This window comes from Typopeltis vanoorti, chromosome 21 (genome assembly GCF_054136105.1).
Source record: "Typopeltis vanoorti isolate ZY-2024b chromosome 21, IOZ_Tvanoo_1.0, whole genome shotgun sequence".
Classification (NCBI taxonomy): Eukaryota; Metazoa; Arthropoda; class Arachnida; order Uropygi; family Thelyphonidae; genus Typopeltis; species Typopeltis vanoorti.
The window spans coordinates 68,676,000-68,692,835 of record NC_143569.1 but is presented as its reverse complement, the minus strand read 5'-3'; the positions used below and the strand labels follow the sequence as shown (position 1 = coordinate 68,692,835).

At 37.3% G+C, this 16,836-nt stretch overlaps 1 protein-coding gene across 1 annotated transcript in view; it reads right to left on the bottom strand.

Moving 5' to 3' along the window:
* Window positions 1–16,836, bottom strand: part of LOC150094948 (guanine nucleotide exchange factor DBS-like) — a 500,966-nt gene that overhangs the window by 132,701 nt on the left and 351,429 nt on the right. Inside the window, exons 18-19 of the mRNA XM_090411335.1 lie at window positions 15,171–15,263; window positions 14,899–15,024 (exon numbers count right to left, since the gene is read on the bottom strand). Coding sequence (XP_090267461.1) covers window positions 14,899–15,024; window positions 15,171–15,263 — 219 coding nt within the window. The remainder of the gene's footprint in view (window positions 1–14,898; window positions 15,025–15,170; window positions 15,264–16,836) is intronic.

Below are 16,836 nucleotides of genomic sequence, written 5' to 3'. Positions count from 1 at the left end.
AAAGAATTTTATAACTCTAAGTACTCAATTTTATCCATTTCAAGAGATACAGACAACACTTTTGCTTCAGACAGCTGTATAAAACAAACTGCTTATGGAATGACTTGCAATTTCACATGTTTATGACAGATGTACCAACTTTGGAAAAAAAAATCTTGCTGATAGTGTTGCCATCTATGGTCGAAGTGTGAACTTTTCAGATCACCCTCATATTTCTCTGCATGTTTTGATGCCTTTCATTGTCTGACAGCATCATCTTTCAGAACATTTACAAGGAACATACAGAAAAGATCTAAAACACTTCAAACAGCCATTATTTACAAATTGAAAGATAATGAATAGTCAGTCATATTAATAGCCACATTATGTCTTTATATTGTTGTGTAAAACTTGTAGGTGATTGCTGGCACAACAGAGGTTTTTGAATGTTACATTCACAAATTGAGGACTTCTAAATGTCATGAAGGGTATATGACATCTGAAATGTGTTTAATGTGCTATGTGAGTGAATTATATTAGCTTAAGCTGTCAAGGACCACAGGTGTTTGATTCTTGGTGTCTGCATTTCTGGTATTGTTTTTTTCATGTTTTTGGATTGTTTTTTTGTTTTGTTTTGTTTATATTGGGATGGTGATCAGTTCACTGAATTTAAATGATCAGCTGAGTTCTTGAACCAATCGCCACTCCAACACAAACAGCAAAACATCCAAAAACATGAAAAAAAAATTCAGAAAACCAGGTACCAAGAACCAAAAACCTCTGGCCTGTAGCTCTTGAGCTAACCTAATGTACATCCACCTTCAATACCTCAAAAAACATACCCACTCTACTCTCCCCCATCACAAATGGCCACCTTGCTTGCCATCTCAAACAGCCATCCTGCCCTCCTTTTTTTTTAAAAAAAAAAACAGACCCTCCTACCCTGCTGCTAGCTAAAAAACACACATCTACTCATCGTACCTCCACCTCAAAAGCACATACAGGGTGTTCGGGATAAATTTGACATATTTATAATTAATTATATTTTTCCGTAAGTTACATGTATTAACACACACTTCTCTTCATTTAAAAGTTTGGACCCTTCTTCATTCATATACAAGATGTCAGAAAGGATGGATAGCTGGAACCCACCTGAATCATGGAAGAGAATAACTTGTATCATGATGATTCGTGCCCGCCATCAAAATAAGGATATTACGACTGCTGCCCAATGCTCCCTGAATACAGTAAAAACAATCAGGCATGAACTAGAGACTTGCAATGGTGACTACGAGGATGTAGCAAGAAGAAAGATCCCTAGCAGACGATCTGATTGCGTTCGTACAGCAGAATTCCTCGCAAATCTGCAGGAACAGGTGTTGAAGAACCTTGGCATTGGAATTCGGGCTTTGTTCGTGGAGTTGCTAACTGTAGTCAAGCCCTGGATAACAAGGGTAGCCAATGGTAGGCCGTATGTATGGCAGCAGGATTCGGCCCCTTGCCACACCTCTGGGAAAAGTCAAAAATGGTTGTCTGAAAATTTCTACGACTTCACCAGTCCAAATGTTTGGCCTCCAAACTCCCCAGACCTTAACCCCATGGATTATTTTGTATGGGGCGCAGTTGAAAAAGACACCAATCGCACTTCCAGTAATACAAAAGCCCAGTTAATGGATAAAATTAAAACAGTTTTTGCGGCCCTTCCCGGGGAGACTGTAGCATCAGCTTGTTCGAGGTTCCGAAGCAGAATTGAAGCTGTGATCGATGCTAATGGTGGTTATTTTGAGTAAATCTTGTTGATAGTATTGTAATTAACTCTACCTGTAATGTTTTTTTGTCAATTCATTAAATTTAATAGATACAAAGAAGATTTTCTTTTTCCTTACGAAACTGTCAAATTTATCCCGAACACCCTGTATCTGTCTAGCCTTCACCTCTAAAAGCACACTACCATACATGCCTGCAGCACAAAATATCTTCAATATTATTTTTTATTTATGTTTGTGTGCATTTTTTTTAATTATGTTGGATTACTTTTATTATCGGTTTAAATGTGTGGTAGTTGCCATTTTTTTTTTTTTTTTTTTTACTTGTTTTGTTTCTGATTTTTGAAATTTGATATATTTTTGATTGTTGTGTAATGGTTACTAATTTTCTGCATGGTGGCACATTGGTTTCCAATCTTCCGTGTGGCACGGGTCAATCACTCGAATGATGTCACTTCTGGTGATGTTGCTAATGTATTGCCCATATGGTCAACTGGTTTTGCTCTTGATTATCAGAGAAAGGGGCTGTCATCATATACTTTTACCAGATTGTGATCAAAGTTACCAATCAAGAAGAGCAGTCACCTCAACAATGTATTTGGGAGGAGAACTGGTTCAGAAAAGATTCAGTGTTGGATTAGTGAAGAAGAAAGTCAGGAATTCTGGTTGAGGGATGACTGATTTGCTTTGGATTACTGTTTACAGCATATAGCTCTACTTCTCTTCCAGCTTCATCAGTGAAGTTGGAGAACAAGAGCCTGTTTAGAGCTTTGGATATTAAAATTACCATGGAAGATGTCTTTGTTAGGGAATTTGTATTGCAGGAAATCAAGCTTTAATGATAAGAAGTCAAAGAGGTCAGTATCATTTTCAGAATTGGAGGCACACTACAGATAGCAGATGAATGATATACAATGAGAGAAGGAAATCTTACAACACAGATGGTTAAAAAAAGGGGCATTCAAAATTAGGCATCCTCTCGCAAGGAATATCAGATCAAACAAAAGCATAGATATCCAACTACTTTTGTGGTGTCCAAATTATATGGATAGGATTTAAGTCAGTGAGAGAAGGGCATTTATGCATGAGTAGTAACATCACCCAGACAAGGCTGACCTGCTGTCTCATTCCTTTGCAACTCCTGCAGAGGAATGAGGTAGCAGGTCAGCCTTGTTTGGGTGATGTTATAGTACCATCTAAATTTGAGGCAGGTAGAAACATATATGGGCCAAAACTGCACCCATTGGTGACAGCAAGTACCAGAAGGCACAACTGCTATTTGAATAGGAAGAGAGTTATCTACATTTGACCTATCTGAAATCATATTTGGATTTTGTTGATGGGTTTTTGTAATGTTGCAAGCTGCAGAGTGGGCTAGGTGTGCAGCTGGAATTTTGGTCTTGAGTCATGTGATATGTTGAATTTTTTCTTGGACTACCTTGGCACACTTGTAGAAATCAAGGCCTGGATAATGGTGGAATGTGAGGAATGGGGGGGGGGTGAAGGTTCCTGTAATTTGATCTGAGCAAATGTGTGAATCAGGACAACAGAAACAGTAATCAGACTATAGAAAGGAGAAATAGAAGTTGAGGTCATCCTATTTAGCACCTTTCTAATGCCAAAGGATATGAGTGGGAATGGCTGTATGCAAGAAAGGAGTTAAGAAAAATCAGGGGTATTAGCAGAATGGTGAGGATTTTTTGCTATGCTGGTAGGTAGATGGATTATCTGCATTAGGTTGTTGCTAATAATAAATACGCAAATATTCCTACCAACTTGATCAGGGGAATTGAAGATGGAACGTCTCCATTTCTTCCAGCATGGATAGATGAAATTATACTTGAGTTGTAAAGATAATTGAAAAATGAAGAACCACGTTTTTTAGAGCCATAGATATTTTCAAAGCATGAAAAGACAATGGGATTTTATGTACATGTTTGGTGTCTAGGAACAGAACTCCTAATCCATAGGCAGCCTGTGGTTTTTATTTATTTTTATTATCCCACAAGAAAAGGCAGAAGAGCTTATAGCAAATAGATGTCGTATGAGGGAAGAGTCAGGAGTATAGTAATATGTTGATATTCTTCTTGAACTGTTGAAGATGCTTTGGATATGCTTCAAGAGAGAGAGAGACTGTTCCACAGAACTGAGGTGGAAGGAATGAAAGATGACTGGGAATAGCAGGTTTGATGAGTATGCAGTTTAAATATCAAAGGATGCTGAGCAGCCATAGTATGAGTTCTTGTAGATCTAGCAGAAATATGAGGTAGAATAGATGCTGGTTCTGCTGAACAATGGCAATGGAAATATCCTTAAAAGAGAAAAAATGCAGAAATTGATCTTCTATGGGATAGTGGCTGAACAGGGTCCGTAAGAGAAGTGTCATTTATTATTATTATTATTATTATTATTATTATTATCCAGGCCTCCATGGAGTCAAAAGACTCATCGTGGAATGAGTCTTTTATCAACAACAAAGACTCATTTATCAACTAGACTGCTCTTTTCTGAACAGCATCAAGAATTTTTTTGGCAGTTTTAGGTGCACCATCCCATACATCAGAGCAGTATTCCAATGTTGGTTGAATCTGGGATTTATACAGAGTAAGTAACTGTTTGGCAGAGAAGTACCTTCTTGACTAATAAAGAATGCCAAGTTTTTTGGAAGCTGTTACTGCTATAAAAATGATATGATTGTGGCAGGAAAGGTTTGAAGTAAGAGTCATTCCAAGAAGAGAGATATGGGCTTGACAGTTGAGCTGAGCATTATAAAAAGTAAATGGAGAAGATCTGAGGTCTTTTTTTTATGGGAAAAGAGGCAAAACTGTGTTTTGGAAGCATTGAAGTTGACCAGACTTTCACCACAATCAATTATACTGTGGAGATCACTGTTCAGGGCACTTATTATAGATGATCTTGAAGCTTCATATGTTTGAGCACTACAAGGATTGTCATATGAGTGAGTGAGTGGAGTGTGTTATTATCAGCAAAACTATGAGTAGGGTTTGCAGTCAATGAGAGCAGGTGGATGAAATGACAGAGCCCTGAGAGACACTTGCATTGATAAGAAAGTATGAGAGAATACCATCCACCATTATATGTAGGATAGACTGAGAGAAAACGGGTAATCCATTTATGCAAGGGCAAAGGCAGTCCAAATGATGGTAACTTGTTGAGAAGCCCCCTTGATGCCAGATCATATCAAAAGCCATGGCATGGCACAAGTTTCTTCGAACCTTTCCATAGAATGGGTCCAAATGTGAGTGACGTAGGCCAGGAAATCAATTTCGAATCTAGAGTGGTGAAATCCATACTGGTGGTCACTAATCAGACAGCAGTTCCCAAAGTGAGAAGTTAACTGTTGATCACCTTCTCCATTACTAGAGACTGTATACTAGCTTTCTTCCATGCTGAAGGGTGGATGCCAGATGAGTACAGTTTAGTGAATAGATGATAGAGAACAGGCGTTAGTTCAGGATCACATCTCAAATGCAATGGATGGAATTCCATTGGGATTGGCTGCCTTTGTAGTATACAATTTCTTCAAGATTCTTCTGATATCTTTCTGGCAGAAGATCACAGGAGTAATGAGATGCAATATTCTAGGCAACAGAGGAGGAATTTACCATGTTCATCTATGTAGGTGTTGGAAGAGAAGAATGAAGTCAAGACATCAGCCTTGTCTTTAGGTGATATTACAATGATACTATCAGGATGAGATAGAGAAGGTAGATAGATGGACAAAAGTTGCACCCGACTTTTGTCCATGTTCTTTGGTGAGGGACCAGAAGGCAAAACTGCCAGTGGCACAAGCAGCGAGTTTTCTACATTTATCTTTGTCGAATTAAGACTTTGCCCTTTTATTGGTGGTTTTACAAGTGTTGCAGGCAATTGTGTAGGCCAAGTTATCCAGTCTTGGGCATGGACTGCAGGGTTTTTTCCCAGTTTATCTGGGTTTTTCATCCCACAAGCAGTCAAACCGGTTTTGAACTCAATGCTTCTACAGACATAGGATACATTGGGAGGCACAGGGCTAACCACCTTATCCTTGTGTACGGTTGTGGTTAAGTGAATAGAAAACCCTCGACACCGCAAGGTAAAAAGGAAGAAGATGATACATTCAGTTCCATTAAACTAATATCCCCATTCATTTACCAATCTGTCCAGCTTATTTAAATCCCCCTGAAGGACCACCACATTGGCACCATTACTAATAACCATTCCCAACTTCACATTATCTGCACAACTGAATATTCCCCTGAAATCCACTAACAATGTCATTAACATAAAGGTTAAACAGTAGAGGTCCCAGTACTGAGCCTTGTGGAACTTCATGTGACCTTTTGCATCCTTAACACCATTCTTTTGTACACACTCTCTAATATCTATCAGATAGCTAATTTCCAGTCCAGTTCACTAACCTGATATCTGAACCCAAATGCTGTAACTTAAATATCAGCTTACCCTGTGGCACAGTAGCACTATCTTATCTGACTTCCACTCCTTGCTTAGCTTTTGTGGAGTGAGATTCTCATTGAAAAGCAAAGTCATTGAAGTTATCAGTTCCTTAGCACATTTTATTAAAACATGTAGTGAAATCCCATCCGGTTACACTGCCTTATTAACTTCTAGTTACAGAAGTTCTAGTACTTAGTATTTGAAACACATTTTCCTTATTATTACCCAAGCCCATGGAATCAAAGACTCATCTGGGAGGTCCTTTTATGAACTTCAAAACCTTGAACTCTCCCCATCCCTCTAATAATAAAAGTCACTTTTCCAAGATGATATACTCCAATAAAGTGATCATTAAACAACTCCACTATGTCTTCTGTATTAGTTACTTGACTCCTATTTTTTATTTAGAATAAAAAATAGGAGTCAAGTAACTAATAAATAAAACCATGTCTTTCAGAACCTCCAAATGCACTCCAGTTGCTTCTTTAACTCCATCCACCCATCTAATTCTTGGTCTTCCTCTTCTCCTGCTTCCATCAACTTTAGCAAGCATCATCATCATCATCTTGTCCAGACTGTCATTTGCTTGCATAATATGTCCGAAGTATGACAATTTTTTCTTGATGATCATAGCTTCAAGGGAGCAATCTGGCTTTATTCTGTCTATCACTGATTTATTGGTTTGCTTTGCAGTCCATGGTATTCTTAGTAAGCGTCTCCAAACCCATAATTCAAATGCATCTATCTTCCTTCTTTCACTCTTTCTCAGGATCCAACTTTCACATCCATACAGCACCACAGGGAATACCATTGCTTTCACGATTCTGATTTTTGTTGTGAGACTGATATCTCTATCTTTAAAGATCTTGCTTAAATTTGTCATTGCTTTTTTCCCGAGTAATAATCCTCTTCTAACTTCTTCGGTACAATAACCATCTTTATCAATTCGGGATCCTAGGAACACAAAATTGTTAACTGCTTCCATTTTCTTCTCATCTACTTCAAAATCATTAAGTTCACATGTTGCTATAACTTTTGTCTTTTTGAGATTAAGTTTAAGACCATATTTAGCACTTTCTTCTTTAACTTTCATAATAAGTTCCTTCAAATCTTCTTTGCATTCTGTTAGCAAGGTGGTATCATCTGCATACCTCAAATTATTAATATTTTTTCCACCAATTTTAATTCCAACTGGAGACTCCTCCAGCCTTGCCATTCTTAAAATGTATTCGCTGTACAAGTTAAACAAGTACGGAGATAAAGTACATCCTTGTCACACCCCTTTACCTATTGTGAAATACTCAGTTTCTCCACGATCTGTTCAGACAGTAGCTTCTTGTTCGTAATAAAGATTCCTCAGAAGGATAATGAAATGCTCTGGGACTCCCATTATTCTTAACACATTCCACAGTTTCATATGATCTACAGAATCAAAAACCTTGCTATAATCAAGGAAACAAAGGTAGACATTCTCGTGATATTCCTGTGCTCTTTCTATTATCCATCTCACATTGCCGATTTGATCTCTTGTTCCTCTGCCTTTTCAAATCTTGCCTGTTCATCTGGCATTTCTCTCTTCATGAATGGTTCCAGTCTTTTCTGAATGATCTTAAGTAAGACTTTACTTGCATGAGAAATCAGCTATAGGTCTGTAATTTTTGCACTCTCTTGCATCGCCTTTCTTCAATAAAGGTATATAAACTGATTTTTTCCATTCCCTAGGCCATGTAGTTGTGATCCAAATTTGCTGACATAGAGCTGTTAAAATTTTAACTGCCTCTTCTCCCAGGGCTTTGAGCAGCTCAATGGGTATTCCATCTCCTCCTGGTGCTTTCTTACTGGACAGCTGTTGCAGTGCCCACCTCACTTCACTCTCCAGTGGTACTCTGGCTCCTGTGTATAATCCTGCTCTTCAAATTTCTCAGTAATTTTGGAGTCCTTTCTGTAAAGGGCTTCTATATACTCTTTCCATCTTTCTTTGATGTCTGCAGCTTCTGTAAGATATCCTTTCTGTTTACTTTTCAATACTGTCGCCTCGGCACTAAACTTCCCTGTTAGTTCTCTGATCATTTTGAAAAGATCTCTTGTTTTTCCTCACTCTCACTTACACACAAGGAAAAAATGTGAGTGGTTTGCTCTGTTATCAGTTCTCATACAAAAACATTATACTTCCTATGATAACCATCAATTTGGTCCATTAAATCATGATTATCTAAAACAAAATTCACTTCTATTTTGAAAATAAAGTTGTCATTAATTATATTTTTAAATCAGAAGAATGTCACCTAATCAGCTCCATACTAATATTTGCAACTTGAAAAATAGCCAAACAGTGCCCACTAGTTACCCATCACTTGAAACTTAAAGGATATTAGAGTTCCTGCCCAGGGGCGAATACCGGTCTTGAAAATCACGCTTGCTCTTGTTATCATTCAGGGAATGAGAGGTGCAATTGAAGTCCGATTAGCAGAATAATGAATTACTGACCATTTGAAAACTATGTACAGGTAACCCTCATATAACGCGGATGTTAGGTTCCACAGAAATGCCGTGTTATATAAATCGCGTTATGCGAGTCTCAGATCACATGAAAAAAGTAGGGTTATGTTCCGAAATCGTTTTTTTTTTAAATTATATAAACAACAATGACATATCCAACAAATAATATATTTTTATTTAATTCAGGTAATTCATGTAAATTAAGAAAACATAAACTATGAAACAAATACATAGTATAAAAATTACAAATTGTACTTAAACTTCATTGCACATAATGCATAAATGTTTTAGGCAAAATAAAATAGTGCATATTTTAATCTTTCATAGCACGAGGATTTGAGGATTGGTTAATAAACACTGGTTTTGTCATGTAATCATCTGATGCATTACTACAAAACAGTAGAGTAATTCTATCTTTGGAAACTATGAATCCAGGAGCTGATCTTTCATTTTTTGAAATATAGGTGCGTTTTTGCACTTTTTTTTCCAATATAACCCGGATTCATCCGCATTGAACATTTCATCATGGTCTACGCTATAAATGTTTATAAACTTTGAGAGTTTTTTGTTTAATAAGATTTCCATCCATAGGAATTTTCTTTTGAGCTGCAATATTCTAGCGAAATCATTTGAGATTTCTCCATTTTTCCATTAGAATATCGCGTACACGAGCAACGTGCTTTGCACTTATCATTGACCAAGCAATAAACACTTTCTCAAATTTTATGTTCATTTTGTTTGATTGTTCGAATTGTTGATTCATTTAAATTCAAAGTCACTGCAAAAACTCCTGGTTTTTCTCCATTTTCCAACCGATCCAAGATTTTGAATATTTTTCTTCGAAAGAAATTAATTTTGTTTTCAATGTTGGTTTTTTTCCTTTTGTTGCAGTTTGTGGCAATTACTATAAAAATAATTTTTTACACAAAAAGCAAGCATTACATATTGCATGTAACTCACCAGAAAATAAAGTGCTCAGCTTGAGATGAACACAGTTATGATTTTTAATGCACTTTCCAGGCAGAAACGAGGACAACTTTCAACAATAATAAATTTAGTTTAATCCTTTATCTAAGTGCAAGCAAACAGTTTGTGCCTGAAAATATTTTTGGGACTGAGGTAAGGTGGTGCAATAACAGGCAACTCCGAGCAAAGGTGGACCAAGCTCTCATCACTCCTTGTCTCAGTATCTCCCATAATGCAAAGCACATTTTCTTGCAGACATGTATACTGCTATGCATTAAGGAAAAGGGCCACTACCCAGACTGGTTTACTTTTATTGAGGTGTATTTAAATAAAGACCTCTCTAAAAATTAGACGATCCTGAAAGATCGCCCAACTCAGCTTTATTCCACTCAGTGACAAACTCACCCCATCACCAAGAAGAACTTCTCAGCGTTGGCTCTACCCAGTGTCAGGCTCACCCCACCACCAGACAGAGCCATAATCTCAGCAGTGACTCTACTCAGAGACAGGCAAAAACTTACCCCAAGCAGAGCCTCTCATATATATCCAGCATGAGAGGCAGACCCAAACGTGGAGATACTAAGGCAGAAACAATAGGAGAGGTCATATTTACCTATACGAGTTGCCAACAGGTGTACCACCTTATTATTGAATTACTCTGGATTTAGAGAAAGATGTTGGAAGTTTATTTTTTTATTATTATTTTTTTTTTTTGCACTTGGTTAGACTATAATAAATTTAGTTTAAACCTTTATCCAACTGTAAGCAAACAAAGTTTGCACCTGAAAATATCTTCAGGACTGAGGTAAGGTGGTGCAACACCAGGTAACTCCGAGCAAAGGTGGACCAAGCTCTCATCACTCCTTGTCTGAGTATCTCCTATAATGCAAAGCACATCTCCTTACAGACATGTATACTGCTATGCATTAAGGGAAGGGCCACTACCCACACTGGTATTCAACCTTTATTTTGACCTTTACTGGTTTCGTCAGTGGGAGGCAGATCCAAACGTGGAGATACTAAGGCAGAAGCAATAGGAGAGGTCATATGCTTTGCATTATGGGAGATACTGAGACAAGGATTGATGAGAGCTTGGTCCACCTTTGCTCGGAGTTGCACCACCTTACCTCAGTCCTGAAGATATTTTCAGGCACAAACTTTGTTTGCTTACACTTGGATAAAGGATTAAACTAAATTTATTATAGTTTAACCAAGTGCAAAATAAACTTCCAACATCTTTCTCTAAATCCAGAGTAATTCAATTATAAGGTGGTACACCTGTTGGCAACTCGTATAGGTAAATATGACCTCTCCTATTACTTCTGCCTTAGTATCTCCATGTTTGGGTCTGCCTCCCACTGATGAGACCTCAATAAAGGTCGAAACCGGTCTGGGTAGTGGCCCTTCCCTTAATGCATAACATTATACATATCTGCAAGGAGATGTGTTTTGCATTATGGGAGATTATTATTATTAAACAAGACCTCATGGAGTCAAAGACTCATCTGGGAGGTCCTTTTATCACACACACACATCTCATCATACCATGTCTTAAACACACTCAAACTCCTTGCAGATACCACTCTCTCAGGCAAGACATTCCAATCATTCACAACTCTCCATGAAAAAAACCTGCCTCTCACATCCCTACTCGCACCCTTTATACAGTTTCCAGGGATGACCTCTGGTTCTCCCCTGATCTCCCACTATTCTCTGTAGAACTTCTCCACCATTGATCTTATAACAACCCCTTACCAACTTGTAGGTCTCTATCATATCTCCCCTCTTCCTCGTGTCCACCAGACTCTGCAAATTACATCTTCTCAATCTTTCCTCATACTCGACATTCCAGATGTCAGGAAACTACCTTAGTCAGTCTCCTTTGGACCCTTTCCAACATCTCTTCATCCTTCTGAAAACCCAGTGACCAAATCTGGGCACAATAGTCCATGTGTGGCCTAATCAAAGCCTTATACAATGGAAAAAGAATCTCCCTACTTCTACACGTCAGTGTCCTCCACATCATTCCCAGAAGCCTTTGTGTTGTCTTCACAATTTTTGTTATTTGTGCACTAAATGTCAGATCCTTATCCACTATAACCCCCAGATCTCTTATTTCCTCTACTTCCAACAATATATTCTCACCAAGCATAAATTCTGCATCCCATCATTGTTTTCCAAATTTTAAAACCTTACATTTTGCAACATTGAACTCACATCCCCAATCTCTCAATTTATTCGTCTTCTTGCAAGGCCACAACATCTTCACTACTCTTTATGGTTCATCCTAACTTTGCATCATCTGCAAACAACTGAATATCTCCATCAAAATCTTCACCAATATCATTAATATACAAGTTAAATAGTAATGGCCCTAAAACAGAACTCTGAGGCACTCCACTAGTGACTTTCCTTTTCCTGGATATTGCACTCCCATACACAACTTACTGATACCTATCAGATAGCCAGTCTCCAATCCAATGCACTAATCTAATATCCAACCCCATCTGCTCTAGTTTGACTGTCAACTTATCATGAGGTACTCTATCCAAAGCTTTTGCGAAATCCAAGTATATTACTGTGTATCCTTCTCCTCTGTTCCAAGGAAGCAGTCACTTTATTGTAATAAGTAAGTAGATTACTAAAACATGACCTCCCTTTAGCAAATCCATGCTGTCCATCAAAGATTATACCATTGTTGTCAACCCAACTCTGGATCCTAGTTCTCACAAGCTTCTCCAACAACTTAACCACAACACCTGACACAGAGATAGGCCTATAGTTTGATGCTTGAGTTCTATCACCTCCTTTATGAAGTGGCACAATCTTGCCCTCCTTCCACTCTTTAGGAACTTGACCAAGTGCAAGACTCGTATTAAAAAAATATGTCAAGGCAGGTGTCAACTCTCTGGCACATTCCTTCAGAATACGTGGTGATATATTATCAAGTCCTACAGCCTTATTTATATCTAGTTTACTCAACTCCCCAAACACCTCTTGCTCACTTACAGTCAGTCTCTCCTCCCCATCATCAACTGCTCTCAATCTCTCCATGAAGTCACATTCACAAGATCTTTATGAACTGCTCATTAAGTATCTCCACCACACATTCTGCAACAGCTGTCTTTATACCATTTCCTCCAATCAATGTCATCCTTCCATAATCATTGTTTCTTTTGCTGGCTACATATCGAAAGAACTCCCTACGATTCTTTTTGGCTTCATTAGCTAACTGCCGTTCATACCTCTCTTTAGCTACTCTCACCAACCAAGTCACTCTCCTTGTCTGGTATTTGTAGACCTCATGAAATTGGTTACTTCCACTTCTCTTATGCTGCCTCCACAATGCCCTTTTTCTCTGTATCGCATGCTTAATCTCTTTATTCATCCATCTCACACCTACCTTATTTAACCTTCTCACCCGTGGTATACATTTAGACATTGCATCTACTAAATAGTTTTTGAAAATCCCCCAAGCTGCATTGATCTCTTTTCCAGCTAACTCCTCATTCCATGCTACACCTGCAAGCTGTCTCCTGAGCTCTTCATAATCAACCCCCTTTTAGTTCCACATATACCCTTTTTTTCACAGGGGTCCTTGCACTGCTGGTAACCACTCAGGTAATCACCTCATGGTCACTTTCACCAATTGGTGGATGATTTGACACCTCATTTATAATTACATCCTCCGATGAGATGACCAAATCCAAGACCCTTAATCCTCGTGTGACCTCTGTTACATACTGTCTGAGGTAGTTATCCCTCAAAAACTCAAGAAACTCATTTTCTTTACTTCCAGTTGCTTTCTCTTCATTCTGGTTGAGATACTGAGACAAGAAGTGATGAGAGCTTGGTCCACTTTTGCTCGGAGTTGCTGGTGTTGCACCACCTTACCTCAGTCCTGAAGATATTTTCAGGTGCAAACTTTGTTTGCTTACACTTGGATAAAGGATTAAACTAAATTTATTATAGTCTAACCAAGTGCAAAATAATCTTCCAAAAAAATGTTCAAGAATAAACGTTTTATATGGTAAACAATTGAGGTACATGCATGCTATAGGGTATTTCCCCTAATATAAATTCGCTACTCATAATTACATGAAGGGATACGGGCAGACACAAATTTAATGAAGATAAAATTTGATTTTTAAGTTACGCGGTGAAAAACATATGAAAAGATAAAGGGTTACTACAATTTGTAGACCATGTTTTTATCGGAACTGTGTTGTATAAATACTGCATTCAACAAGGGTTACTACAATTTTAGAACTGCGTTATATCGAAACCATGTTGTATAAGGGTTACCTGTATTTAGAAATTTATGTACATTTATTTTACAAATGTATTCTATCTTTTTCAGTTTAGCTACTTGAATACAAATTGTACCCTATAGTTTTTTTTTTATGAACTGGTCAATAGCATCATCATAAAAAGTTGGTTGTAACTTAATTTTCGGAAGCAACACGCACACTTGTAAAGGCTGGCTGAAGCTCATTGGCTAGAGCTACTTTGACTGCATATGGCCCGTGTTCAAGCAACAGGGTGAGATGATGTAGCGGGAGCGGAAATGGCTATGTGCATGCATGAAATCACAGTGCCGAAGTGAGAACCTGGATGCTCCCACAACCAAGGAAGCCAAGGTAGCTTGATTAGCGTCAGCCTTCGATACACAATGCAAAGCTCAATTACTGCCATGCAAGCTTAAAACATCTTCTGTCTACAAAAATAAAAGCCTAAATGGAATGCATTTATTAACAAATAAATATTACTTCTTTCTCAATTAATGAGCTTGCACAGCAAACATAGCAAGCATGGAGAATTCGCCACTGCTCCTGCCAAACAACAGGAACTTGCATAAGATTCCGTACAAAATAAACTAACAGATGAATAAAGCAAACCAACTAAACTGACCTGATGCTTCTAGCTGTCCATCACCTTTTCACCTCGTCACATGACATTCACGTATATCATATAGCTTCAAGAATAATCACTTGCATCAATATACAAATAAAATTTTAATTCGAGTACACAGTTTTACTCTGGAACTATAAAGTTTCAGAGACATTATACTCTGAGAATGTTTAATAAAATGATAGGGACATAATAAAATATTTCTTTATAACAGAAGTTATTTAAAAATAAAATTACATAATATTAATATCACTCTGAAAGAAATTTTACAGTGATTCTGCTGTTCAGATTCTTAAAAGACAGATGAAATTATACTTACATGAAAACCTGTAATAGCAATTTGGTGCATACTATCATTTACATATTTCAGTACTTCCAACATAGTATCTACTGCTTCCTGTAACTCTTCTTGTATTGGACCATCTTCAGAGTACTTAAGTAAATCCTGGGAGGCATATACAATAAATGTTTTACAACATATATAATCAGAAATAAATTTCAATTATTAATGAAATACAGATTCAGATGTTTCAAAATTTGAAAATACATCACTCAAAAAAAGATAGTACCTAATCTCTCAGCAACACTTACTTTAAGCAGCAGCTGGTATTTGGTTATCCTTTGGACAGGTTTTAGTAAATAAGCTCCTAGTGGTAATTTGTGGCCAAGATTTTTTTGACATTCCTGGAATGAGGGATTATTAAAAAAATCACTAGTTTCTATTACATCTTTAAATAGTTTAGGTATTTATGCAAACAACTATATACAGCTTGATGAAGATAATACCCAATGAAATGAAAATAAGAAGAAAGAGGAATTATATATATATATATATATATATATATATATATATATATATATATATATATAATTGTGTGTATGTGTGTGTGTGTGTGTGTGTATATATATATATATATATATATATATTTCTTGATGAAGAAGAAAACCCACAATGAATGAAGATAATACCTAACCCCAGTGAGGGAAAATTCTTTTATGTGAGTGCAAATTTGACATAATTAGCAATGATTTATAATAAAGATTTGAAATAGGTTAAATCTCACATATTTTTAGTATTAACATTATTTCTAGGCTTTTGTGAAATTGCAAAAATCAATACAGGAGGCACAGCTCTCAACAGACCATAACATAAATCATACCTCACCTAGAACACATACAATGTTCGTGCACCCACCTGCTCTGTCAATGCATTCCACTCATTCTTCGATCTTTATTTCTTCGTTCACATGACCCTTCTTTTACAGCTCCTGGAAATGGCCTCTCCCACCACCTGTTATCCTAGACAGTAATGTCCCCATATCTATTTGATTGGCTCATATCAACTTATATCCTAATTGCATCATTCATTCTTTCACATCCTATCTGATTCTGCAGAGCAGTGTGTCCACTTAATTCAACATTCCACAGTCCTGAGATAGTCTTAGTCACTTGATTGTAGACTTTCTCTAAGATTTCCTTATTACGGAAATATCCAGATGAACATACTGCACACAAAAATTCCAGACATTGACTGTCCAGTGCTTTATACAGTGGTGCTATCATCTCCTTAATCCCTGTTTTTCAGTGTCATTTGCATTATGGTAATTTATGGGTAGCCTTACAAATTTGCAATATGTCCCTAAATTTCAAATCACTATTTATCAAAGATCCCGTGCTTCCTCTGCTTCCTGGAGCAGATTTCCATCAATGGAATAAGTTCCATATCCTCTTAACAAACAAAGTGCATGAATTTATATTTGGCAATACTGCATGAATATCATCATCTTCCTAAAGCATTAATATATAAGACTCTGATCAGACCACTTAGACTATTGTTCTCAGATCTGGTCCCCAGGATTTGAAGGGGATAAATTAACTGTGGAAAGGGTACAAAGGCAGATAACAAAGATGGTGTCAGGACTGTACAATGTTAGTTATGAGGATCGGCTCAGGGAGTGTGGACTGCAGAGTGGTGGATAGAAGAAGGAGAGGTGATATGATTGAGACTTTTAAACTGTTGAGAGGTGGTTACAGGGTTGACACTGGGGAGTTCTTTCACTTGGTTGAACAGCAGGAAGGAGTCATGACAAGGGGAAATCCCTGGAAGTTACGAAAGGAAACTGTGAGATTGCTTAAAATGCTATTAAACCATTACACAAATTTACAAGTGAGAAAAAAAAAAGGCAGGATTTGCTATACGATTAAATTTGCTATACACTTGTGGTCTAGAATTTAATGTGTTGTATGACCAGGATAA